The following is a 26,927-nucleotide window of genomic DNA, read 5'->3' as shown; positions in this document are numbered from 1 at the left end:
GGTGTCTTCTCCAAATGGCATGTTTCAGCTCCTTCCACATATGTTCAATGGGATTCAGATCTGGGCTCATAGAAGGCCACTTTAGAATAGTCCAACGCTTTTCTCTCAGCCATTCTTGGGTGTTTTTGGCTGTGTGTTTTGGATGGTTGTCCTGTTGGAAGACCCATGACCTGCGACTGAGACCAAGCTTTCTGACACGAGGCAGCACATTTCTCTCCAGAATGCCTTGATAGTCTTCAGATTTCATCGTACCTTGCACACTTTCAAGACACCCTGTGCCAGATGCAGCAAAGCAGCCCCAAAACATTACTGAGCCTCCTCCATGTTTCACCGTAGGGACAGTGTTCTTTTCTTCGTATGCTTGGTTTTTGAGTCTATGAACATAGAGTTGATGTGCCTTACCAAAAAGCTCCAGTTTGGTCTCATCTGTCCAAAGGACATTCTCCCAGAAGCTTTGTGGCTTGTCAACATGCATTTTTGCAAATTCCAGTCTGGCTTTTTTATGAGTTTTTTTCAGCAGTGGTGTCCTCCTTGGTCGTCTCCCATGAAGTCCACTTTGGTTCAAACAACGACGAATGGTGCGATCTGACACTGATGTACCTTGGCCTTGGAGTTCACCTTTAATTTCTTTGGAGGTTGCTCTGGGCTCTTTGGATACAATTCCAACGATCCGTCTCTTCAATTTGTCATCAATTTTCCTCTTGCGGCCACGTCCAGGGAGGTTGGCTACTGTCCCGTGGGTCTTGAACTTCTGAATAATATGAGCCACTGTTGTCACAGGAACTTCAAGCTGTTTAGAGATGGTCTTATAGCCTTTACCTTTAAGATGTTTGTCTATAATTTTTTTCGGATGTCCTGGGACAATTCTCTCCTTCGCTTTCTGTTGTCCATGTTCAGTGTGGTACACACCTTTTCACCAAACAGCAGGGTGACTACTTGTCTCCCTTTAAATAGGCAGACTGACTGATTGTGAGTTTGGAAACACCTGTGATGTCAATTAAATGACACACCTGAGTTAATCATGTCACTCTGGTCAAATAGTTTTCAATCTTTTATAGAGGTACCATCATTTTTGTCCAGGCCTGTTTCATTAGTTTGTTTTTTTAAATAATTATGTTAATCAACAATTCAAAAGTGATGGCTGATTTTGATTATTTAATTTTCAATAAATTTTATTTATTGTTACTTTTGTGAGTTTCAAGTGATTTCAGTGAGAATTGTGGGTTTTTCCTTCTTTAACTGAGGGGTACCAACAATTTTGTCCATGTGTGTACATACATATTTACCCAGCCAGCCAGCCACATACCGAAGCGAATGCAGTAACCCCGCTGACGTTCGTCAGGCGTGGTTAATGATATTTATTTGGTTTGTTGTTCACAAGGAAAACTAACAAAACTAAATTCTACCAAATTTCTCATTTTATGGAACCAGTCAATTTTCAGTTTTTAATGTCTTTTTTAGGATGTGTTTAGTTTTATGATTGTACTAAAATAAATGACTCTTGAAGACCTCAAAGTGATTCTTAATGCAGTATTTCACAAATGTATGGGATGTCCAATCTGATCTGCTGATGTTAGCAAGACAGACAAGTGGAGGTTTCAGGCTTTTATCTAGAATTGTTCTTGAGATATTCATCTTCAAACAGCCTCAAATTTCAATGTGAGAAAATAAAAACGAGTGAAACTGGGTCTACAGTCCACTGAAAAGAAAGTGTCTGACATACTGAGCTAATATTTCATAGATACCATTAGAAATATCCATAGTTTATGGTTTGACAAAACAATTTTTTTGGGAGATGGTCAATGATTTGAAACAGAGTTCCACTGTTGAAAAACCTCAATCTCTGATTCCAGCATCAGTGCTCCATTGTTGCAGTTGTAACATTGTCTTTCAGATGGTCCTAACACAGGCCACAACTGCTCTGAAAACAACACTCATGTTCTTGTTTGAAACAGTTTCTCAGTAGAAATTACGCAGCAATGTCCAAGTTGTCCGCGGCTCCAGTAAGGCAGACTCTTAATGTGAGGAAAAGCATCCTTTGACTTCTTCCTGGAGGTTTTTCTTGTCAGAAATTTTCAAAACACAAGAATCAATGTTTTGCTTCAAATGTTTTGCTTTAAATCCCATTGTATTTGCATGTAGCTCTGTGTTTTCTGCTCCAGGAATTGGGTGATGTGTACGACCCAGCACCCACAGCTGGTTGGGTGTCATGTGGTTTTGCGTTCTGATTGGATGATTGTCCAACCACTGCCACAAGTATGAAGGTCATCCTGCAGGCGTGGCAGGAACACGTAGTGGAAACACAATAGGGCTCAGTCCCAAACCGCCCCCTACACACTATCCCTACACACTACCCCTCCGTTTGCGCGTTCCCGCGGAGGGTCCTCCATATTAAGGGCCGTCCCAAACCACGTCGTGCGGAGGGGGAGTGGACTGTTCAACCCTTAAATAGCGAGTCTGCATCGATGCTCACTCTGGACAACTTTTTCAGGAAGTGCAACGTCGAAATGGAGAAGGAAACAACATATCGATGCAAGTTCCACATGCGTCCATTATTTCTCCCACGCCTTTTTCACACTGACAGAACATCACAAAAAGAGTGGTGAAAAAAGATAAATCAAAAACAAATCTTCTTCTCTGCTGATGTTTGATTTAATTGTGCACCCCCTGACACCTTAAAATTTGAACACAACTGACAGAATTCATTTATTCATTTGTTGGATTTGAAATGCCAGATAATAGGATTGGAAAACATGTGGGATGACTTCAAATTATTGAAGCAGAATGTAGCCCCGACATCATTGTCTGCTGATTGTCTGCTTTTACAGGGACGGTGGAGAAAACAAAACAACTTGTGCGGCTCCGCACAACACGTGATTCCCTCTATGTGCCACAGCGCTACAGCCATGCACAGTAGGCGTTTTTGTGTCACCATGGCGATGACGTCTTCCGTTTTCTGGTGAGGCGACAGGGCGTCCCATTCCTGACGATTGTATTTATATCCTCCCCCTTCAATTAAAGTGCCCTCCACAGCTACGAGTTTGACTTCTTTTGGAGTGACACTCGGTAGTGTAGGGGGAGTGTGTAGGGGGCGGTTTGGGATTCAGCCTTGGTGTGTTCATGTGGCCATGCTGAGGAATCCCTCTGCTTCAAGCTAGTGGAGAACATCATAGTAGGTGCTGGTTACTGCCCCCTACAGGTCTCTACACAGTCCTTAATTCTGGAGAATTAGAAAGCTCCTAAAAATATATTTTGACTTTACATAATAAAAAATTAACTTACACTCAACTTCTCACATGACTAATTAACCCTGTCCTGTGGGTCAAAATTGACTCGTTTGAAAGTTTGAAAATGTGGGAAAAAATATGTTTCACAGTGAAACTTCTGATGTCCACGTTTTCAACATTTTTGGGAAATCTTTGAACATATTTAGGTGGAAATAAAGAAAACAAAAATATTTCTAAAGAACATTCACAAAAAAATCAACCAAAATCCAGCGAAATTCACTGGATTTTTGTTGATTTTTATGTGAATGTTCTTAAAGAAAATATTAGAAGTTTTACTGAAATGTATGTAATCACTTTAGATATTTTTAGGTTTTTTTTAGAAGATTTTTACTCATTTTTTGATGATTTTTACTCGCTTTTTGGAAAATATTTACAACAATTTTCTTGCCAAATTTGGGGGATTTTTTGAGAAGAAAACTTTTAAGAAATTACTGGAATTTTCTGCCTGAAGGTTTTGCAAATTTTCAGGAATTTGGGGAATTTTTTTGGCTGAATTTTTTGATTTTTTTTTTTAGACAAGGAAACAATGTTTTTGGTGCCTGTAAATGAGGACAACAGGAGGGTTAAAACATGAAAAGGAAACATTATTAAGGTTTCTTTAATGAAACGTTTTTCATCAACGAGTACACAAAATAGATTAAAAATATAATCAAACATATTTACTGATTAAAAACTTTGAATTTCTTCTTTATGTTGTTCTTCTGCATAACTCACTATTTCAAACTGGCTCATGTTACTTCCATGTGATCTGCCATTAAAACGGCCACATTCTACCATAAACACTGTGAATAGTAACACACATGCTCAAAGTTAAAGGCCAACATACGACCCAAACATAACATGGATTTGGTGCCACTTTGAACTAAGATGATCTCTTCTGTTAAACAAACCGTTGATTGTGAATCTTTTTTCCAGATATGAAGCTGCTCCTTCCAGGTCCACAGACAGTAAACAAAACAAAGCTCTCTGTAAAAACCCTCAGAATGTTGAATAGAATAAATGTGGACAGTTTCATGACTGGAAGAGAAGATTTCTGGATCATTTTGTGTCTCATTTGTGTCATTATGTGTTTTGTTTTGTTCAGTTTACGTCTTTCTGTCTGGTTTTAAACATTTTGCATCTTTTCATGTTATTTTTTTCTTCCATTTTGCTCATTTTGTGCCTTAATTTTGACCATTTTGTGGTTCATTTTGGTCATTTTGTGTGATTTGAAGTTTGTTTTTGTTTAAAATTGTTCATCTTGTTAGTTCTTTTGGTCAGTTCACGTCTATTTCATCATTCTGTGACTCAGTGGCCATTTCTGTTTCAGTTTTCATCTCATTTTAACTCTGAATTGCTCATTTTATCTCATTTTAGTCATTTTCCATCACTTTAAGGTTGTTCTTGTTCAATTTTGGTCATTTTGCGTCTTATTGGATCATTTTGGTCATTTTGTGTCAGAATGTGTTTAATTTTGATCAGTTTACATCTTTTGGTCCGTTTTTAAACATTTTGCATCTTTTCATGTTTTTTTGTGGTAATTTTGTTTATTTTGCATCAAGTTTTTGTCATTTATGTGTCTAATTCAGGTCATGTTACATCTCTGTTTTTTTTGTACCATTTTGGTCATTTTATGATTCCTTTCATGTGTCTGTAAGGTTGTTTTTGTTTAAAATTGTTCATGTTGCTCATATTCCTCATTTCATGTCAGTTTGTCCGTTCTGTGACTCATTGGCCATTTCTGTTTCATTTTTCATCTTTTTTTGTTCTGTTTTACACATTTTATCTCATTTTAGTCATTTTGCACCAGTTTCAGATTGCTTTTTTCATTTTGTACATTTTTTGTCTCATTTTCATCATTTTGTTGCTAATTTTTGTGCCTGGTTTTTGTCATTTTTGTCATTTTTGCTTAATTTTAGTCCCATTTTGACCACTTTTGGTCTTTTTAATGTCCATTTTGTAATTTTATGGTATTTTTCTCTCTTGGTCGGATGTTTTATGTTCCATTTTGGTCATTTTGTGTCCCATTTGAACTGTCCCATAACATTGTTGGACCGTTCAGTAGACTCTGTTTGGGTCTTTTTCTCACCACTGAAACATTTTGTCCATTTTTGTCTCATTTTGGTCATTTTATAGATTAGATTAGATCCAACTTTACTGTCATTGCACAGAGAACAAGTACTAAGACAGTAAATGCATTTTTTAAAAGTCCATTGTGATGTCAGAGAGAAGAACTAACAACTGTTACCACATTCCATATTCTGAAGAAAAACATGGAAACACTTGAGAAAGTCAGTTTAACACACAAAGCTTGGAGATATTGGAGAGTTGTGGTGAAGATTTCAAGTGTGAAACTTGTGAAGACATTGTGAGCAAAGACTGTGACAGAAAAATGAAGCCTCCTCAGCCAGATAGGAAACATTCAGGTAAGACAGAAGTCCAGACAACGAGCTGCAACTCAGCTCCAGATATCAAACTACACACTGACATGTTAGACTGAAGTTTTCACAACACTGACAAGCTAACATTTGTTCATTTTGTGCCTTATTTTGATCAGTTTGCATCCTTAGGGTTGTTAGTGGATAAAATGTCATTTTTCATCTTTTTGTTGTTTTTGTTCCATTTTGGTGACTTAAAGGCTGTTTTTGTTTAATTTGCTCATTTTATGTCTCATTGAGGCTCATTTTCATCATTTTGTCTCTAACTTTGGTCACTTTTTGTCTTTAGGATTATTTTTACTCCTCATTTTTCATGCTATTGAAGTTTTTTTTGTTCCATTGTGGACATTTTGTGTCTCATTTAGATTATTTTTTGTATCATTTTGGACATTTTGCGTCTGTTTAAGGTTTTTCTGTTTCATTTTATGTCTCATTTTGTTCATTTCAGTCTGTTTTTAGGGAAAAAAGTGTCATAAAACAGACTGTAAATGATCTATGAACAAACCTTTCTGTAAAAACTTTCAGAATGTTGAATAGAATAAATGTGGACTGACTAGGTAACCTTACAGAACCTTTACTGTTGTGATGTACGCATTAACCTGACTTTATACACTCTGAGAAAATATATATATCTAACCATTGTGATAGGGATAAATAGAAGTTCCAATCTGTTGACTTTAATTGCAGGATAATGCTTTACAGGCTGCACAGTGGTTAGCACTTTCACCTTGCAGCAAGAAGATCCCGGTTCAAATCCCGGGGTGGGCCTGGGATCTTTCTGCATGGAGTTTGCATGTTCTCCCTGTGCATGTGTGGGTTTTCTCCGGGTACTCCAGTTTCCTCCCACAGTCCAAAAAAAGCTGAGGTTAATTGATTACTCTAAGTTGTCCGTAGGTGTGAATGTGAGTGTGATTGTGTGTCTGTATATGTCGCCCTGTGACAGACTGGTGACCTGTCCAGGGTGTCCCCTGCCTTCACCCGAGTCAGCTGGGATAGACTCCAGCACCCCCCATGACCCTAGTGAGGGTAAAGCGGTGTATAGAGAATGGATGGATGGATGGATGAAAAAAACAGGCATTTGGGTAGTTCACACACATTCATCAGGTTATAGCATTATTTGATTCTAAATCACAGGTTATAATCTCATACTGTGTTCAAGTGAGTGTCAGAGGAACACCACATCCTGATTTTCACTCTCAACATTTGACTGGAAAAAGACGCAAACACCACATTTGGCTCCTGGAAGAATCACAACTTCCATCTTTGAAGAGGAACAAGTTTACAAGGAATCATTTAGAAGGATTTGACAAAGAAACACATTTAATCCATGAATGTGAAAACATGTTTGTGAGGGACAGAGTCATGGAGAGACTCAACTATCTGTTCAACACTGTTTCTGTACCAGGAGGAGACTCTGGAGACTCAACTCAGCACAGAGACACTGAGGAACCAGGAAAGTAGAACCCAAATCCAGGATACAGAGTTTCAGTGAATGTGGTGTTGAAGGTGTGGAGGTGGATCAGAGAGTCAGAGGAGACTCTGTAGAAGGACAGAGTTCCAGCAGGAACGTCCACATAAACTGAAACTCTGTGAGAGACTGAGGAAGACCTGATGGATGTTTGACTGTGATTATACCTGACAGAGCAAGCATCACGATGAGCAACCCTGTCTCCACAAAGTTACATTCTCAGACAACTAAAATGCATTTTCAATCACGTTGCAACAGAAACGTAATTGGTCCGGTGTTACGTTGATCTGTAACGTATTCAAAATGCGTTTGTTGCTTGTTAAATGGATGCTGCAGTCACATGTTTGTGGATACAGTGTGGTGGTGTCATGTCTTCTGTCAAGTACCACAAGAAAAGACGGGAAAATAAATCCTCCCTTTGCAATTTCATCGGGACGAAGTCCTCAGTATGTTTTAATAATAATTCTCCTATGTGGTGTTTTATTCTGACAGTGACATGGATCTGTTTCCTTCCCTGGGGTGGTTCTGCTAGCATGTTTTACTTGACTAAATATACTGAATAATAAGTTTGACATGAAAGGAGAAAACTGGAATGAGTGTTGATTCAGTCTCCCTCGTAGTTTTCCCCTAGCTGTCATGTCATTCATACTTTAACACTGCCATGGGCCAGATCGGCCTTTTGGAATAGCCTCGTGGAGACTTCATTCCAGCTACACGGCAGCGGTTTGGATTTCTGATTTACTTTGTGTTGCTTACCGGAACGCTTTCATTTAGGACTGGAAGTGCGCGCTTCACTCCGCTTTCGTCGTTCTGTAACCAATCAGAGCGTGGCTAAATATTAAAGCTGTGCTGCAGCGACCAGACAGAACAGCGACACCTAGTGTGTCTGCATTGAAATTACATGTTCCTTCTTGAAAACCAGGGCAGAAAGGTTCACTGTGCCACATTTATTCAACCTTTTCAAAACGCTTTTTGTAATACGTTTTAGATGCAGTTTGCAGATGTTTCTGAAGATGTGTAGTGAATTCTCCTTGTCAACACATTGAATATATACTCCAAAACATCCCATAAACAGTCTTCTGGTACAGAAACCTTCATCATTCTGAAGGAATTATTTGGTAAATGTTAGACTTTATACTTTATCAGCAGCAATACTTTCTTTCAACACAAAACCAGTAACAAAGAAAATAAAAACAGGATTTTGAACAGTGTGCTTTATTGCAAAATAACAAAATTCATGAACAGCAGGTTTCAGGCGTGGTCGTCATTGTGAATGAGGTCCTCCTCTTCTTCCTCCTCCTCATCTTCTTCCTCCTCCTCCTCCTCCTCGAGGGCAGTGTGATCCATCAAGACTTTCCTGTATATAAAAGCATTAAATATTATCATGGTTTGTATCCATGTTTTCAGTCCTTTTATGTGCTGGCAGCAACAGAATGTTTGACAATAGGAAAATCTGTATTGTAGAATTTCCAACAATAATAAGGAATGCCGAGGTAAATATTATAGTAACTGCATTAATGCAATAAATAAAAATGATCTTTCATCTTGTGTACAGTCAAGTGTTGGACACACACACACATGTAAATTGGCTGGAAGAAGCGTCTCCTATTAACCGAAGCTTTTACTGACGATTCTCCACAAGAAAAACAGATTCTCAGCTGAGGATCTTTATCTGATGTTGTACGTGCAAACCTGATGAGCTTTATGTCACTAAAGCCACTGAACAAAACCATGAAGATACAGTTTCTCATACTGTTTGCATTGTGTTGTCATAGAAACCCAGCGTGTATTTAGTTGGTGATGCAGAAATCACATCAATATATTTTTTTATGTTTGGTCCTGATTTGGTGCCAAAAATCTACTGGTATATATTACCAAGAATAGTTAATCAATGACATTAATTTCACCTTGATTTGACCGATAACTAAAGTGATCGCTCAGAAATGTTCATCATGTCTTCTTGTTATTATAGTAGTTTAAAGCTCTTTTATTCAGACATAAAATGAACAGACAGATCTTGATTTCCTTGACAGTTTGGGTGAAAACGCTCAAGATCTGTCTATTCATTTTATGTGTGAACAAAAGAACTCAAAGCGACTGAACTACAGTGACTTCCTGCATTATCAGACCACCCCTGACCAAAGTCCACTTCTTCAATATAACGTCTCAATACATGAAGTTTAAAGTTTAACAGCTGTAATGAGCAGCAGCCAGTTCAAAAAGGCGTCTGCATTGATGGGTAAAATAAATTCTTCACGCACGTTTAACAGCTTTCTACCAGCATTCCTGTCTTGCATCATCTGCAGTAGCTGCTTTCCACCATCATCATTTTTCGTATTCCTTGTAGCTATCAACTATAACAACCAGTTGACTGAAGCAGCTGGTACATGAGACGTCCATTTGGTGTTAACACCCCCCCTTTTTGTGACTCACAGGATCTGAAGTAGAAAGTCTGAGTTAACAAAGAAACCTGACAACCACCATTAACTCTGACTGAGGCTTTAGTTTTTGTGGAGCCGGTGTACACAAAGTAAGCCTGCTTATACTGAACTTGCTTCATAGCAGCCCTCAGAGGAACAAAGTTAGATTTTTGGTGCCACGAAAATGTGAGCCACATTTCTAGATATTAGCCATTAAATATTGTCAGCACAAACTGTAGAGTGACTAGGTTTTTCCTAGAACTAATCCTCTGTCACAGAATGCTGACATTTCTTATTGCTGGGGGGCTTATTATTGAATAAAATCATCTACAAGGCTATATGTATGTACCTCAGTTGATGAACTCTGAAAGCAAGACAGGGGCTCCCAGAATTCTTCCATTTAATTCTGCTGTTTTAAATGAGATAAAAATAAGATACTATTAAAAAATAAAGCAATATACTATTCATACTTACATGTAATTGTGTAATTATGTAGTGCCCTGCCACAATAAATAAGTTCTTAAAATTGGTCATCATAAAACAATACAGCACATCATAAACGGATCTCAGAAGAAACAGCTTGCAGTTACCACATTTTACTTGTGCAAACAAAAGTGTTTCAATTGCACCAGCAAACTTTTTTGTACCTGCTGTCCAAAGTCTTCATCACATAACCACATGATCACAACTGAGGCTGGATGGAGAAACAGAACACCTCTAAAGAGAAATGCCCGGCCAAGCTCCAAGTTTCTCATCAGACCTAAGGTTATATAGCATTGCTTCCCTCCCACTGTTAAGTCTTTGACTTCACACTGTGTTGTGTGTTACCTGTCAATAAATCATTTTACTTCATTTACATTCATTTTTACAAATACTTGAAGTTGTCTTTGACTTAATCTAATACAATGTTGCTCTTTCACAGAGAGTAGAAAGATGAAAAACCTACAAGGATGTCTTACATAACACGATGTCATCTAGAATCTGCCTGTGCAACACCCTGCATTTGTTGTGGACTGCCAGTGCTGACTATTTACCAAATCTGTCCTCTCACTGCAAAAGTAGACAAGACATTATTTGACATTTACCATGTTGTGCAGGGACGCCACTGAAGAAACACCTGTAACACAACACATTGTTGTTGTTGGCCTTGTAAATATATATATTTTTAAAATATTATCACGCATGCTGTACACAAACACTGTATGCATGAAGATGAATAAAATTACTATACATGTACAACAGCATCATTCATTGAAGTGGAAACAATAAGTCTGGTGAAATAAAAGAATATTAGCATTAGATTTTTTTGTTAAATGGCCAAATTCTGGTACCTCCACAAAGTAGCATTCATTTCCTTTTGTTAACTGCCTATATTTACTAACTCTACAATATCAGCCAGTCAGTCAATTTACCATGTCTAAGGGAAATATTAACATCAGATCCAATGTGGGATAGTACTCCTTGTGCTGCAGAGTGACCACCTGACCCAGATGATAGGTTTCTAGAACAATTGCAAATGAAAGTAGAAAGACTAAGTCCTTACACTGTTGGAAGAATTTTGTTCAAATCTAACACAAATAACTCTGCACTTTAAATACTATAGATTGGCTCATTAGAAAATAAAAAGCTGTTTGCTGAAACTTACTTTGTCTTCTGTCCTTCTAATGATCTTTGAAAAAGGAAAGCTCCCTGTATTGGATCTCTCGGTGCACTCATCACATTGTTCTCCTAAATAGATCAAAATTAGAACAGTTGAGAGGTACTGTTGTGAGTCAATGTCAACACTCATGATTTGTTCACGTTGACCATTGTTTTGATGCCATTTAACAGAGGGGACTAGAGCAACACTGGAACAGGCTTGATTTTCTTTTTATGCACGGCCTTATAGTAGTACATGACCAAACCCTCACTGAATGATTCAGACACCTTAACAGCAATGTAATGTGGTATGGAAACTCAATAGAATCTAACTGTACAATACATCCAAATGTAAACAAATGACAAATGACACTGCAACAATATCTCAGTATTGAAATAATACAAACATTGCTCTATAATAACTTTCACTGACTCAGCAAATAGTCAGACATAATTGGATTGACATTAAAACATGTTCTACATACCTGTAGTTTGACCTTTTCTTTTACCTCCTCTGTTTGGGCTCTTGCTCCCAGCCTTGCTTCCTTGAACTATGTTCACATGTCCCACCATGTGACTTGCAGGCTCTTTTCCAGCAGCTACACCTGAAGCTTTTTTAGAGTTTTTTAGGGAAAGTATCAAAAATATATATTATTAATTTAAGGTAACCCTAATTTCAAATCAAAAACATCTCTGTAGATTTGAGAAATCTTGTATGTTATGAACCCCAGCAGAAAATGAACTGCCTTTCTGTAGCAGAGCTCCAGTCAACGTCGTCTTGACAAGTAATTCTTGTGTTCAAAACCGAAGTACTTCAGCTAGTAAATACTATGTAAGGCTTGATTAAAGATAATACTACACTTGTTTTTTATGAATCAGTACATGCCCTGTTCAGTTTCACTCAGAAATGTCCAGTCTGTCTTCTTTCACCCTTTCCACATCATAGCATAAAGACTCTGCATGACATCAGAGTCACAGGAGTCAATTTTATTGACCAGTCATCTTCTATGAGAGCATTAGAAATTAAAATGCTTCCATTTTGAAATCAGCATGTCAGTTGCAACATCACAAAGCAACATCATGCTGCATAAACATGTTTTTTTTTCACCTATAGCACTTGGTTAAGTGTATTAAAATTCAAATTATAGTCACTACTCTGGACAAATTTTGAATGATATTTTTTCAATACATACCCTCATTCTGTGATTGAACCAGTTGTCCTCTGGTGGACAAATGGCACAAAGAGAGACAAAAAAATGATCGGAATTAGATAAAAACATGACCAAAATTAGCCTCAAAATGACCAGATTGATCCAGAAATCTTTACTTACATTCATCACGGTCCAAATTTATTCTATTCAACATTCTGAAGGTTTTACACAGAGGTTTGTTCATAGATCATTTACTGTCTGATTGATACGTTTTTTTCTAAAGACATGATGAAATGCACAAAATGATCCAATAAGATGCACAATGACCAAAATTGAACAAAAACAACCTTAAAGTGATGGAAAATAACTAAAATGAGAGATAAAATGAGCAATTCAGAGCAAAAATGAGATGAAAACTGAAACAGAAATGGCCACTGAGTTACAGAACGATGAAATAGACGTGAACTGATCAAAAGAACTAACAAGATGAACAATTTTAAACAGAAACAAACCTAAAAACACACAAAATGACCAAAATGGAAGAAAAATAACATGAAAAGATGCAAAATGTTTAAAACCAGACAGAAAGACGGAAACTGAACAAAACAAAACACATAATGACACAAATGAGACACAAAATGATCCAGAAATCTTCTCTTCCAGTCATGAAACTGTCCACATTTATTCTATTCAACATTCTGAGGGTTTTTACAGAGAGCTTTGTTTTGTTTACTGTCTGTGGACCTGGAAGGAGCAGCTTCATATCTGGAAAAAAGATTCACAATCAACGGTTTGTTTAACAGAAGAGATCATCTGAGTTCAAAGTGGCACCAAATCCATGTCATGTTTGGGTCGTATGTTGGCCTTTAACTTTGAGCAGGTGTGTTATTATTTACAGTGTTTATGGTAGAATGTGGCCGTTTTAATGGCAGATCACATGGAAGTAACATGAGCCAGTTTGAAATAGTGAGTTATGCAGAAGAACAACATAAAGAAGAAATTCAAAGTTTTTATTCAGTAAATATGTTAGATTATATTTTTAATCTATTTTGTGTACTTGTTGATGAAAAACGTTTGATAAAAGAAACCTTAATAATGTTGCCTTTTAATGTTTTAACCCTCCTGTTGTCCTCATTTACAGGCAAAAAAACAACATTGTTTCCTTGTCTTAAAAAAAATAAAATAAAAAAATTCAGCCAAAAAAATTCCCCAAATTTCTGAAAATTTGCAAAACCTTCAGGAAGAAAATTCCAGTAATTTCTTAAGTTTTCTTTTCAAAAAATCCCCCAAATTTGGCAAGAAAATTTGTTGTAAATATTTTCCAAAAAAAGAGTAAAAATCTTCCAAAAAATCCTAAAAATATCTAAAGAGATTACATATATTTCAGTAAAACGTCTAATATTTTCTTTACAAACATTCACATAAAAATCAACCAAAATCCCTTCTTTAGAAATATTTTTAATTTTTCTTTATTTCCACCTAAAAATGTTCAAAGATTTCCCAAAAATGTTGAAAACGTGGACATCAGAAGTTTCACTGTGAAAATATATATTTTTTCCCACATTTTCAAACTTTAAAACAACTCAATTTTGAAAAAAAAAAAAAACATTGAAAAAGCCACTATCTACAGACACATACACCCTCTGTCAAATGTTTTAGGACACTTTCTCATTCAAATCAATTAGTACCTGTCCTAAAACTTTTGACAGGGGGTGTATATGTGGTCATGGTTCCATGATGCCAATGTCATGGTAATGACTGGATGCAGCTAATTTACAAAGAAGTGATTCTAAACTACATGTCAGCTTTCAAAGATTCTACTTTTCATCTAACAATTTATGTTTTTGTATTTCAACTCACACATAATCTGAGATTATTTGATCTACTTGTTCAATATTAGAGATTCTTCATCATTGTCCTGAGAGATAGATAGATATGAATCCTAAGGCCAGTAATCTCCTAAATTAATTATGATTAATCATCAGAGAATCACTGAACCAGCTCTGCATCTAACGGGTTCCTGCAGCCCAGAGGGATCTGAGGAACGATTAAGCTGGTAATTGAAGAAATTTGCCCTGCTGCTCACTGCCTCCATCCAGACGTCTATCCCTCTACCACTGATAATTCATTTAACTGAGTAATCACTTTGAATGGTTTAATTAATTTACAGTCACGTCTGTTAACGACAGCTTTCCTCTTAATGGATTTTGCAACGAAGCAACGAAGACACTAAACAAAGAAATTAGACCTGAATTCTGTGAAGCCGGATCTCAAGGACTTTAAGTTTGCGGAGGACTTCACGAACTTTTACTGAACCCTGCATGGAGAAATCTTCTTGGCAGGGGTTCAGTCTGTGTCCAGTGTGCATACGCTGGTGTCGTTGTAGGGTTCCTTGTTGGTTGGACGTTGGTCCAGACTGGTCAAAGCAGCACTGTTCACCATTGGCAGAGTGCTGGTAAGTCTGAGAGTTTTGTCCATCTGTTCCGTTCTGCTTGGAAAACAAACACACAAACACAGAGAACGTCAGTGTTTCCTGCAGCATTGAAGAACTGATGCCTTGCCTGAGATAGAGAGCACCCCAAATGACATCTGAAGACACTTTTACCTGTTGGAATTTAACATTCAGTTTTCTGATTACATCAGAATTCCTAATCTTACCTACATCCCCAGATTAACCTGGACCAGATTTCTGTGTCAAAACGAATACAGGTTAGACTGAACGATAGCTGATAATGTGTGAACAGAATTCAACGGACCACAGTTGTTCAAAACAGTTTTGAAACAATTTTGCATCAATATCCAAAATTATTCAATACATAATTGTGTGTACACTGTGACTGAGACCAGTCTTTACATACCTCACTGTGACACTGATTGAATGCTTTCTTTCTGGTGTGGATCTGCTGGTGTTGTTTCAGGGAACCCAAAGTTGTAAAAGTCTTCTTACACTTGTCACATCTGTATGGTCTCTCCCCAGTGTGGACACGTTGGTGAACTTTGAGGCATGCAGTGTAGCTGTAGCGTTTCCCACACTGGTCACAAATGTATGGTTTAACCTCAGTGTGGGTCACTTCATGAGCTTTTAACTGTGAGTACAATACAAATGGTTTGCCACAGTGATCACATACGTACACATCATGTCCAGTGTGGATGCGTTGGTGATATATTAAGGTCTGTTGGGAGCTGAAAGTTTTTTCACAGGAGTCACAGTGGTACCGCTTTCTACCAGAATGGGGGCATTGATGGATCGACAACTGTTCATGTTGAGTAAAGGTTTTCACACACTGATCGCAGTTGAATGGTTTAACTCCACTGTGAATGAGTTGATGATTTTTTAACGTACTCTTCTGAGTAAAAGCTTTTCCACACTGATCACAGCTGAATGGTTTAACTCCACTGTGAATGAGTTGGTGGGATTTTAAAGAGAGCATGTGAGTAAAAGCCTTTCCACACTGATCACAGTTGAATGGTTTAACTCCACTGTGAATGAGTTGATGAGTTTTTAATGTACTCTTGTGAGTAAAACCCTGTCCACACTGATCACAGCTGAATGGTTTAACTCCACTGTGAATGAGTTGGTGGGATTTCAAAGAGAACACGCGAGTAAAAGCCTTTCCACACTGATCACAGCTGAATGGTTTCACTCCACTGTGAATGAGTTGATGTCTTTTTAAGTGACTCCTCCGACTAAAACCCTTTCCACACTGATCACAGGTGAATGGTTTAACTCCACTGTGAATGAGTTTATGTATTGCTAGATTATTCTTGTCAGTAAAACCCTGTCCACACTGATCACAGCTGAATGGTTTAACTCCACTGTGAATGAGTTGATGGCTTGTTAGAGTACTCTTCTGAGTAAAAGCCTTTCCACACTGCTCACAGCTGAATGGTTTAACTCCACTGTGAACGAGTTGATGTCTTTTTAAAACACTCTTCTTCGTAAAAGCCTTTCCACACTGATCACACCTGAATGGTTTCTCCACAGTGTGAATACGTTTGTGAATTCTTAGCTTTGTTGCTGTGATGAAAGTCTTGCCACATTGCTCACAACTGAGTGATTCATCTCTTTTTGCTGTTGTTGCCGAACCATCCTTATCCACCTCAGAGGTCCCACATCTCACTCCATTGCTGTGTTTACATTTCTGATGCAAAAGACAAAGATAAAAACAGAGGCAGTGATGGAAGAGCAATCATGAAAAAAATGATCCTAAAAGTCTCAATTACATGTAGTTGGACATGAGGCTGAAACAAGATCAAGAATCTGCAGACATGCTAGCAGCTTTGTCATTAGAAACCTAGAAATGTGTCAACAGCACACTCACAATGTCAACAAAACTATTTTCACAGGCCGATAGTTTTCAGCTTTCTCCACGGTAGTTTTTGTCAACATTCCTGGTCATGGATATGGGATCCCTAGTCAGCCATACAGATGGAATTATGAAGGAGCGGCGGCAGAATGAGAGAAGCGCGGTATGATATATTAATCTGTGATTTAAAATGCAGTACGCTATAACCAAATGAATGTGTGTGAATTAATCAAATGCTTACATTTTTACATTTTTACATTTTCAGTGTTGAAACAATGTAGAAATCATAAGAGTGCCTTATTCAGAAGAATGATGGTTTGATTATATTGGAAGGATGTCTTTTTATTTTTTCCTTTAATTTTTGAAACAGTGTAGAAATCAGAAGCGTGTCTCACTATAAGCAGTGATGGTTTGATTAATATAATGGAATGTCTTTTTTTATTATTATTTTTATTCTCTTTTTTAATTCTTCGAATATATACATATATCAGTGTTTTTATGTTGTTTGAGATTGAGTAATATGTTACTGGTCTAATAGGGTGCAGCAAAGAGAATGGTAACTGTGTTCTAAGGGGTAACCACTTGAGGGCAGCACCTCACAGGGAGCTGTGAGTGCCTTTGGTTAACAAAACAGGACAGAAGGTTAAACAGGGTTTTGCTGCTATTAGATAAATGAAAATGCTTTCAAGGGGGGGGATCACTGGTTGATCCCTGGGTAGATAATGAATTACTGTACTAGTGGGTGATTCAAAAAGAGCTAAGATAGGTTAGTTTAGATTATGCCCTTAGAGGGTCATGGGGTTTTTAGCTCTGTAAATAGGGTAGGGGAGTGTTGTAAGTCTGTGTGCACCATGCTGAAATGTGGGGTGCATATGTCAGCAACTTTTAAAAGCTGCTGACATTCACTTTTCTCAAGTTCCTGTAACCAGTAGAGAGAGGTGAAGAAAGGGACAAGAACATGTCTGGGGCAAGTAAAGGTCACTGGGTGAGGAATGAGGAAGTGCACATTTGCGGAGGGGGGTGGACGTGGCTGTAATTTGTTTGCGTGGGTTCGAGTATGGTGTCAACACGTATGCAAAATTAAAGAGAGCTGTGATGTATAAATTGTACCTATTGGAAGTAGTTCGGGGGAGTTTGTTGCGGGTATCTGCCTGGGTGCAATCCGGACATTAGTCCGAGCACAGGGGATGATTACCACGTAACTCTGGTTGAGTGGAATAACTTGGTCTGCAGAAGGAAGGACTGTTCTGATGGAATAATGGACTAAAGGAACTGCATCTTATTCGCTGTTAAGGATTACAGGATTGTGGTCGGGACTTGACAATGGACTGATGGAGTATCACTGGATTCTATTATTTCCAGAGGAATAACACCTGAATGGATTAACAAAGTTTTTTTCCTGGCCCAAAACCCCAAAACTGGATTACATGCAGACCTGAAATTTGGACTTACGCTCTCTCAGCTTCCCCCTGGGTTCCTTGGTGGGCTCAGGTGAGCGGCCGGGTGTGGCCACACCCGCTGTTCTACTCCCTCCAAATTACAGTTACATTAGGTAACACGCATTCCCCTTTTTTCTTAAGGAAGCATAAGACCAGTAGGGATATGGATTAAGGGTGGGTTGAATATTATCTAATGTTTGATTATTTGTCTGATGATTTATTGGCTATGCTTATGCCCTGCTAAAATATATCAATAAAGCATTTTTCTGCAATTAAAGACAACAAATTGCAAGTGCTATTTTCTTTTATTATTTTTTAATTTCTATTTCTATTCTGTATTATCCCTGAACAAATACTTATACATCTAGCTCTTGATGTAATAAGTTAACTTACAGCGTGCATGATAGTAGCAAGGTTCTGAAAGGTTACCTAGTCATAGGGGTCAGGTTGGCCCAGTATAAACATATCCTAGAGGTTGTCTATATGTCCATAATCTCTGAATTAAACCTAGCAGCTTACCAAGTGCCAGATCTATGAGAGGAAAAGCTGCCGTTAACAGGTGTGTCTGGTGGTTAAATTTAACTATACCGAAGTGGCTACTCGGTTAAATTAATTATCAGAGGAAGTAGGGATAGGCATCTGGATGAAGGCAGTGAGACAGCTAGGCGAATTTTCCTCGTCAACCAGCTTAACAGTTCTGCAGCATCCCTCTGAGTAAGACCTCAGGGGGCAGTAGGACCGGACCCGGAGGATGGAGAGCTGGTCCGGTGATTCCCTAACAGCTGAGTAAGTTAATCAGGGGGTCACTGGCCCTGAGGATCGACAATTGGCGCCCGAACAGGTTTTTTACCGACAGGTGAATCCCTGGTCCGTCAGGTGTGTGCCCTAAGACCCGAAGGGAAGGCTGAGGTGGGGACTGTAGATGTCCGCCTTGGCAGGAGAGAGCGGTGAAGACTGAGGTCTGATAGGACAGACTTCTCCCTGTCTGAGAGTGTGACTCAGACAGGTCAGAGAACGTTGCACTCAGAATCACTGGAAAAGTTTTTGTTTTCTGTTTCCTTCTCAGGATTATAACGGTGGATTGTAATCTGATGGAAGGATTGTATTTTTTCCAAAAAAGGAAAAGTATGGTGAGCGGCTGAGTAGAAGGGTTTCAGTTTCACCAGACCTGCAGAAGAGGTGTAGGAAGCACCGCGGGAGTGTGGAGGTTACGTGAGTCGTGAGGGTCGGGGAGGACCGAGCCCGAGACGTCATCACGGAGTAGCCGAACTTAGTCTGCCCTTCATCCTGACTCTATGCGCTACGAGCGGCTTTGAAGGGGCGGACAACTCAACAAAGACGAACAAGTGGATAAAAATGGATGAAGATTTGCATGTCTCGCCTGCGAGACGTACTTCCCCTTCGCCGCCTGCTGAGGCTGAGGATGCTGCGGAGCTGGAGGCAAAAGGAGGAAGTGAGAGGGCAGCTGTTTCCCAATCCCAGGAAATTCCTCCAGGAGTGGTGCCTGAGCGGCCAGTGCATATCCTATTATACGGAGACGGGTGGAATTTCTGGGATTCAGGAGTTCAGCAAAGTTTGATGGTCGCGTTGCCTCAGGAGGAGAGAGGTGGGCTGAAGCAGGCTCTGGCTGTTGCTTGTAAGCAACGAGCACAGTACGCTGTGTATAATCAAGTGCTGAGATTCTGGATTATAGTGGTAGTCAGCCCCACTGAGGTAAAGTCGAAGCGAAATGCTGCGACTTGGCTGAAGTGGTGGGGCAGCTTTTTGGAAGATTTCGCCAAGGACACTTCAAAGGGGAGGCTGGAAGTGATAGTCAGCCCCTCTGTGAAATATGATCCTGTGGTGAAAATGCTGGCCAGAGAGTCTGGACTGCGACCTGGCTTGGTGTCGTCTGGAACAGTGAAAGCCATGTCAGTGTATAAGGACCATGGAAAGCTGCTGTCACCATTATATACATTTCGGAATAAGAGGCTTACAATATTGGGTAGTAAAATCTGTCGATCACAGTGAAAAGCAAAGCAGAGCTGGGACTGATGGGATTGTACCACCAGGATCTCTTCATCCCCAGACTTTCCGTTAAGTTACATTACTGGAGAAATGTACAATATGAAAAGCATACAACATCAATGTCCAGATTTAGGTCTTAATGGCAGCAGGGTCAATTCAGACCACCAACACTTTCTAGTTTCTCCTAGGGGATCAGATGTTGATACCAGTCCAGAAAAGATCTGTAATTCTGCCACTGAATTCTGGATTTGACACCAACGACCCGGGAAATTTGTTGTGCAGCAGTTACACAAGGGTTCACCATCAAACAACAAAAGCAACAAAACAGTAAAACAGTTAAAGGAATAGCAACAATTTAAGGAAATACTTCAAAAATGTAAAAAAAAAAAAAAAAAAAACAGTAAAACAATTACAAGCAAAATAAAAGCCAAACAAAACATAAGATAGACAGGGACATCGGCAGCAATCTTGGTCATTTAGTGAGACGTAGTAAAAGTTTTCAATAAACAGCCACCGATGTAATCAGGTAGAGGACTTTTCTTTGGTCTGCACTGTTTGAGACACCAGATTACATTGCCCACATCAAGAAAGGGATTCTGTGGAGACGCTGACATGAGACAGTTTTTAGTCTCAGCATGTTTAGCCCTAAAATCATGGGAGTCAAACCTGACATAAAAACTGTTTAGACTTTGAGCCAGCTCTAAATCAGAATTATAACCACTGAGCTGAACTCTCTCATTGACACATTAATTAGTCCCAGTGATCAGATTCATGCCGTCCCAGACTGAACTGAGGTTGTTCATTTTGAGCTGAGACTCAAGCTTGTCTTTGTATTGTCTTTTGTGGGTCCTGATCTCCTACTTTATTTCCTTCTGTCGGTTATACAGATTTAGTGTATTTCCTTCTCTGAAGACTGTTTTCTTTCTGTACAGTAGGTCTTTTTTTAAAATTTATTTTACATTTATACAGTACAAAGACATACAGGGGGCAAGATACAAGAAAACAAAGGACAGAATTACCAACGCTTCAGACAGATGATTGCTGGAGTTTTGGGGCTGTTATGTATGAGGTATGACTGCATTATCGTGTGTGTGTGTGTTAAATGTAATTACATATACCAATATTGCTGTTAAAACATAGGATGTTGAAACAGAAGAGAATAAATAAATAGTAAAAAAAGGAAAAGAAAAAAACAATAATAGTAATAATAAATGATAAATGAAACTGTATAAATTGTAACGATATGAAAACAACAATAGAGGTCATTACATGGGTAATGGTAATCAGCAGATAGAGTGGGGACAAAAACAATAGCATATAATATATTAACTACAGCGGTATATAATCTAGTAACTACAATAATATTCATAATACTAGTATAATATGGTAATAATAATAATAATAATAGTGATAATACCAGTAATAATAGTAATAGCAATAGAGAGAATAATAGCAATAGTGGTGGTCGTAATCAGAGGTGGGTAGTAACGAGTTACATTTACTCCGTTACATTTACTTGAGTAGTTTTTTTGATAAATTGTACTTTTATGAGTAAATTTAAAGCACAATACTTTTTACTTTTACTTGAGTATGTTTGTGGATATGAAACGCAACTCCTACTCCGCTACATTGCACTTCACGGCTCCTTACTTCTCTTGTTATCCAAGTGATAACGCATATACTTTTTTGTTTTGCTAGATACACACTTCCGCAAAAAGTTCTACCACATGACTGCATTTCACCAATCAGAGGCCGTCATTCAGTCACATGACCGCACAACTGCGTAGCTGCCGGGCTCATATCTGTAGCGCACACAGACCAGCTGATGGACAGAGGAGGAGCACACGAAAAATGGCAGAGGCAACAACGGTGTGCACTGCGGGGGAGGAGGAGAGGGGACACCCGTGGCCTCACATATGGAGCATGTTTAGCCGACACACGTCGCAAAAGAGCAGCTACACTATGCGGTGAACATGCAGTCATTTTTACTGAACACACATTCTGTCTGTCTCTCTCTCTCTCTCTCCGTCTGTCTGCTTTCTCTGTCTCTCCGTCTGTCAGCTCTGTCTCTTATTTGGACACAGACACCTGTTACATGTAAAGTCTGCCTTGTTCTAAATATAATCTACCTGGTTAGCCCTGATGTGCCATTTGGAGGGCAGATTAATGGTTAATGTATCTTTTCACTGCAAGTTTGCAGGGTTGTTACCTTTGTTTTGGTTTTATGTTGTGGAAAAACTGCTATTGAAGAAGGTTTAGAAATTGGTAAACCTTAAGTTACATGTTTGGTTACAGACATTCAGTATGTCTAATATTTTGATGTTAAACCTCAGGGACAGTCTAAAAGAATATTTTAAAAAGAAAATGCTTGAAACCTGAAACTTCTGGGTTCAACTGTCTGAATTTCTTGAGAAGGAAAAGGCTGGTAAACTCACAATGCTCAAAAGTATTATTCTCTACCAAAGAAAATGCTGCTCTTTACCTTCCTGAACAACTTGCTTGAAAAACAAGACTTTTCTTCTGTTACTTATCTTCATCACCATGTAAGACATTTTCAGAAAGTATGATCAGCAGCTAGTTCAGCCTCAAACAAAAAACAAGCAGCTTCCTAGCAGTCCACCATTATATCCTCAGTACAGCTGCTTCTGCAGAGCTACATCTCTCCAGCCATCGTCACCTGGCTTTGGTCGGCCCATCTAACCAACTGGAGCAACTTTACACATTTTAAAGAACAAATGAATGATAATAATGTTACGGTGGTATGTTTCTCACTTTTTGTGAAGAATCCATGTTTCCTCCGTTGTTGAGCTCAGACTAAATGGCTGCCAACATTCCTCTGCTCCTCCGTCAGACTCTCCTCCTCCTGCCAATCACCTGTCACATCAAACACATCTTCATGAGGATACCACTCTATACACAAGTGTCAGAGTGTCCCATATGTTCATCAGCCAACACAGAGGACACATTTCAACGCAATACTTCACTTTTAGCTCTTTTCAGTTTCACCTAAAACTGATACAAATGAACTTAAACTGTTAAAAATAAGGAACACAGACAGAAAACAGACATGGAAAAAGAGAATAAAGAGAACATAAAGATGCTACTGCAGGTGATTCAAGACAGGACTGCTGGTAGAAAACTGTTCATGCTGTAAGTTAGTGAATGTATTTTACTGCTCAGTGTTCTGTTTAAAGGCAGCTCTCACTCTCTGTTCTTTGCACTCTCCCATAGTGTCAAGTGTCCTCCCACTTTCAATGACAGGTGATTCTCATTGATGATTTTTCTCACAGTTTGTGCAGTTTCCCCACTTGAAAAAGGATGTTTCATCTACCCAGGGTTTGAGCAGGACTCCACTCATCAATCAGACAGTTGCTTTCTTTCTTTTCCCTCTTTTATTTTGCAGTGGTCGCAAATGCATGAGATACAGAGGTGGAAACTTCCATAAGTCCATACGTTTAGTTGATAGATTAAGGTGAAAAACCTTTAAACAGAACACTAAAGGACGATGTTGGCATTACTGCATTCAGCAAATAGTAACAACCATTCCTCATGGACATTTTCACCACATTGGCAAATGCTACTCCACTCAATTTATGTTTGTCAACCTCAACACCACATAAACTGAAGCGACAAATCATGGCATGAGCAATATTCAACCCAATACTTTACCACACATGAATTTATCTGCATTTTAAAGAGTTATTTTTAAATCACAGTTTAACAAATTACTCTGAGCATTTTTATCAAAAAATGTTTTAACCATTTTATACATTTACTTCATGGTTTTAAAATTATTTAAAGTGCATAAAGTGATTTTAAAGTGCAATCCTTTCCAGATCCAATGGGGAGTGCCAGTGTTTACAAACAGTGACGTCACGAAGTCACATGATTCCCACGCCGGTTGGCAAAAGGAACCAGAGGAACAATGGCTGACGATAGCAATGCGAGCTATCCTTCCATGGAATTGTCCGATTATGCTCAATCCTTACCACCTGAGGCCCGACAAAGATATGCGAGTAAGCTGAGATATCAGGGAAACGGTAAAACCTTGCCAGATCCCTACAATTTGAAGACTGGGTGGGTTGAAGATCCGTCATTGTGGCCGGACATTACCTTCACCGACACTTATTTTTACCTGATTGACACCCCTGGGCAGTTCACCCTGTTAATCTTCAACAAGCTGTCAAAGAAACGTCAAGAAATTGCTGTATTTTGTGTCTGCAGTATGGCTTCTATGTGACGGTAACAGACCCACAGCATTGGTGATCGAAAATAGGACAATTCTAAAAAACGATCGCTAGACGCATACAGAAACAAATATGGTTACAAATAGGAGGCTGCTGGCTTAAGGAGATGTTATTGAATATGCTTCATTAGACTTTAGTATACTTTCATCACCTAAAAAACGATTGGTAACACATGACAACACTGAACCAAACCCAAAGTGTAGAGATCGCTTCACGCGAAGGATGCAACACTAAATCAGTATCTTTTGGTAAATATGCTCAAAGTTGGACATACTAAACATGCTAAACTGTTGAATAGTTTACCTGAAGAAAAGTGGGAGCCACAAACACGATCTCTGCTGCTTATTGGGGTCCACTTTTTCCGGCTGCCATCTTCTCTGTCCTGAAATCGGTATCCGGTGAAATTTCAAGCCTGATCCTTTCTTAAAACGCTTAGTACAACCAACAACTACACATGATATTACCATTGTGGTAAATATATGTGCATTTTCATTCACGAAAAGCAATAAATTTACGTATTTGCTCCAAACACGATACTGTTATCGTTGCAAGCCGTTATGCTAATGCTGGTTCTTGCCAACCGGTAGCCATTTTGTACCACGTGACCGTAACAAATGACAACAAGCTGGCACTGCCCTTAAATACACAAAAACCCACCATTACAAACAGGATGAATTCACTGGTCTTAGCTGGAACCCTCTAATTAGCACCAATTAGCCTGCAATCTTATTTTCAACTGAATAATTACAAAACACACAGAAATTATTGGTAAACAGACAAAGTTTACTCCGTGGCTAATGCTAATGCTAATATACTGCAGTGGCACACATCGGCAGCTTAAACAGTCTTTTAGAGTCTCCACAATTCTGCTCTTACCGGTTGCAACCCGGATTTTGGAGATGAACGCAATCCTGCACAGTTTGCTGCAGATCTTGATGCTTTCCCAACAGAAACTCACGACCACTTTGTTTGAACGCGGTCATTCATTCTCAGTTCCTCCTCAGTGCTGCGTGTGTCCCCTTTTTTGCCGCCGGTGGCAAACCTGCAGCCGCAGATTGTTTCCGCCTCAGCTGAGTGTAGGACCTGTGCGTAAATGCTTCTCCTTTGAGTTTTCAGCTCCTTCCAGTTTGACTTGACACATAGACTGCTTTGCACTCTGTGTCACCTGTACCTTCAGAGCTCTGAATAAAAGAACAAAAGATTTATTGCAAAGAACAAAAAGGTTTTGCCTCCACAGCAGCTTGTTATGAAAATGATTGTATTTGATGATTGAATGTTCTTATTCATTGTAATACTGTGTGATGTGTGCTAAAAGAGAAACAAGGACACAAGCTATCATCAATATTATTTCATCTTACATGTCTAATTAAAAAAAATATGACATGATATAAATATGCACTACTGTTCAAAAGTTTGAGGTCACTTAGAAATGTCCTTTTTCTTGAAATCAGTTTTTCCTGCAGATAAATCAGATTGGTTTGACAAATGAAATGAAGCAGTTTATTATTATTATTATTATTATAATTATTATTATTATAACCTTTATTTAACCAGGTTGTTCCCATTGAGATCCAAGATCTGTTTTACAAGAGAGACCTGGCCAAGATTGGCAGCACATAAAGTTTCAACCCGTTACAAATACAGTTAAATATACAAATGACATACAATTTACAATTGGATTTTAAAAAATTTGGTTCAAAGAGTTGAAAAGGATTAGTCAAACACTTCAGTTAAATTGGACATTTGCACTCCTGAAGCCTGGGTGTAATGGAGTTTATCATAGACTTAAAAAGATCCAGAGATACCAAACTTTGGAGTTTGAGCTCTGATTGCAAAGTGTTCCATGTAGTTGGAGCAGAAAATCTAAAAGCTTTCTTCTCCATTTCTGTTCTGACCTTAGGAACAGTAAAATGTAAAAAGTCCTGAGATCGGAGACTGTAGGACCTATTAGATGGAATTAAAGGGAGTGATAAATAAGATGGAGTCATCTGAAGAATGGCCTTGTAAATCAGCACAGACCAATGACCAAGCCGGCGCACATAATGAAGGCCAATTTACTTTACCGTATCAGACACAATGATGAGTTGAAACTCCACAGTTTGTCATAAACCTCAGAGCACCATGAGACACACAATCCAGCATGTGGAGGCATTGATCGGAGGCATTCATATACAACACATCACCATAATCAATAATCGGAAGAAAAGTTGATTCTACCAGTTTCTGTTTCACTCAAAAGGAAGAGCAAGACTTATTTCTAAAAAAAAATCCAAGTAAAAGCTTCAGTCTCTTTACAGTGTATTGAATATGTGCCTTAAAGGACAGGTTTAAATTCTGAGGTTCAGACCCTCCAGTATTACTGATCATAGAGGGAAACTAACATGTTGAAATATGAAGGCTTAGAGCCAACAGTGTTAGAAATGATGGAGAATAATCAGATTCATTTAAATATTAGTATTAAAACTATCACAAATAGGAATAAAATGACCAAGAAATGGATAACGTGACCAGAAATCTGCATAAAATGACCAAAAGTATGAGATAAA

General features: G+C 38.6%; 3 protein-coding genes across 14 annotated transcripts in view; 1 reads left to right on the top strand and 2 right to left on the bottom strand.

The window, feature by feature from the left end:
• LOC127532008 (zinc finger protein OZF-like) overlaps window positions 1-10,650 on the top strand; it is a 31,171-nt gene extending 20,521 nt beyond the window's left edge. For both annotated transcript variants that reach the window (XM_051942947.1, XM_051942948.1), the window contains exon 6: window positions 10,517-10,650. In XM_051942947.1, the coding sequence (XP_051798907.1) occupies window positions 10,517-10,555 (39 nt within the window). In that variant the 3' untranslated portion in view covers window positions 10,556-10,650. The remainder of the gene's footprint in view (window positions 1-10,516) is intronic.
• LOC127530226 (NACHT, LRR and PYD domains-containing protein 3-like) overlaps window positions 1-26,927 on the bottom strand; it is a 499,749-nt gene that overhangs the window by 127,654 nt on the left and 345,168 nt on the right. The gene's annotated exons all lie outside the window — the stretch shown is intronic.
• LOC127531975 (gastrula zinc finger protein XlCGF26.1-like) overlaps window positions 6,997-26,927 on the bottom strand; it is an 84,461-nt gene continuing 64,530 nt past the window's right edge. For 2 of the 8 annotated variants that reach the window (XM_051942754.1, XM_051942759.1), the window contains exons 2-8: window positions 22,907-23,008; window positions 15,240-16,523; window positions 14,630-14,872; window positions 11,238-11,320; window positions 11,005-11,093; window positions 10,678-10,709; window positions 6,997-8,529 (exon numbers count right to left, since the gene is read on the bottom strand). In XM_051942754.1, coding sequence (XP_051798714.1) covers window positions 8,473-8,529; window positions 10,678-10,709; window positions 11,005-11,093; window positions 11,238-11,320; window positions 14,630-14,872; window positions 15,240-16,523; window positions 22,907-22,924 — 1,806 coding nt within the window. In that variant the 5' untranslated portion in view covers window positions 22,925-23,008 and the 3' untranslated portion in view covers window positions 6,997-8,472. Of the gene's footprint in view, window positions 8,530-10,677; window positions 10,710-10,974; window positions 11,321-11,715; window positions 12,417-14,629; window positions 14,873-15,239; window positions 16,524-22,906; window positions 23,009-23,339; window positions 23,559-24,684; window positions 24,764-25,257; window positions 25,428-26,927 lie in introns of those variants that run through there. The other 6 variants (XM_051942756.1, XM_051942757.1, XM_051942760.1 and 3 more) reach the window with 6 other exon arrangements.

This window comes from Acanthochromis polyacanthus, chromosome 22 (genome assembly GCF_021347895.1).
Source record: "Acanthochromis polyacanthus isolate Apoly-LR-REF ecotype Palm Island chromosome 22, KAUST_Apoly_ChrSc, whole genome shotgun sequence".
Lineage (NCBI taxonomy): Eukaryota > Metazoa > Chordata > Actinopteri > Pomacentridae > Acanthochromis > Acanthochromis polyacanthus.
Note: the sequence above shows the minus strand (reverse complement) of the source record. Positions and strands in the feature narration are given on the sequence as shown.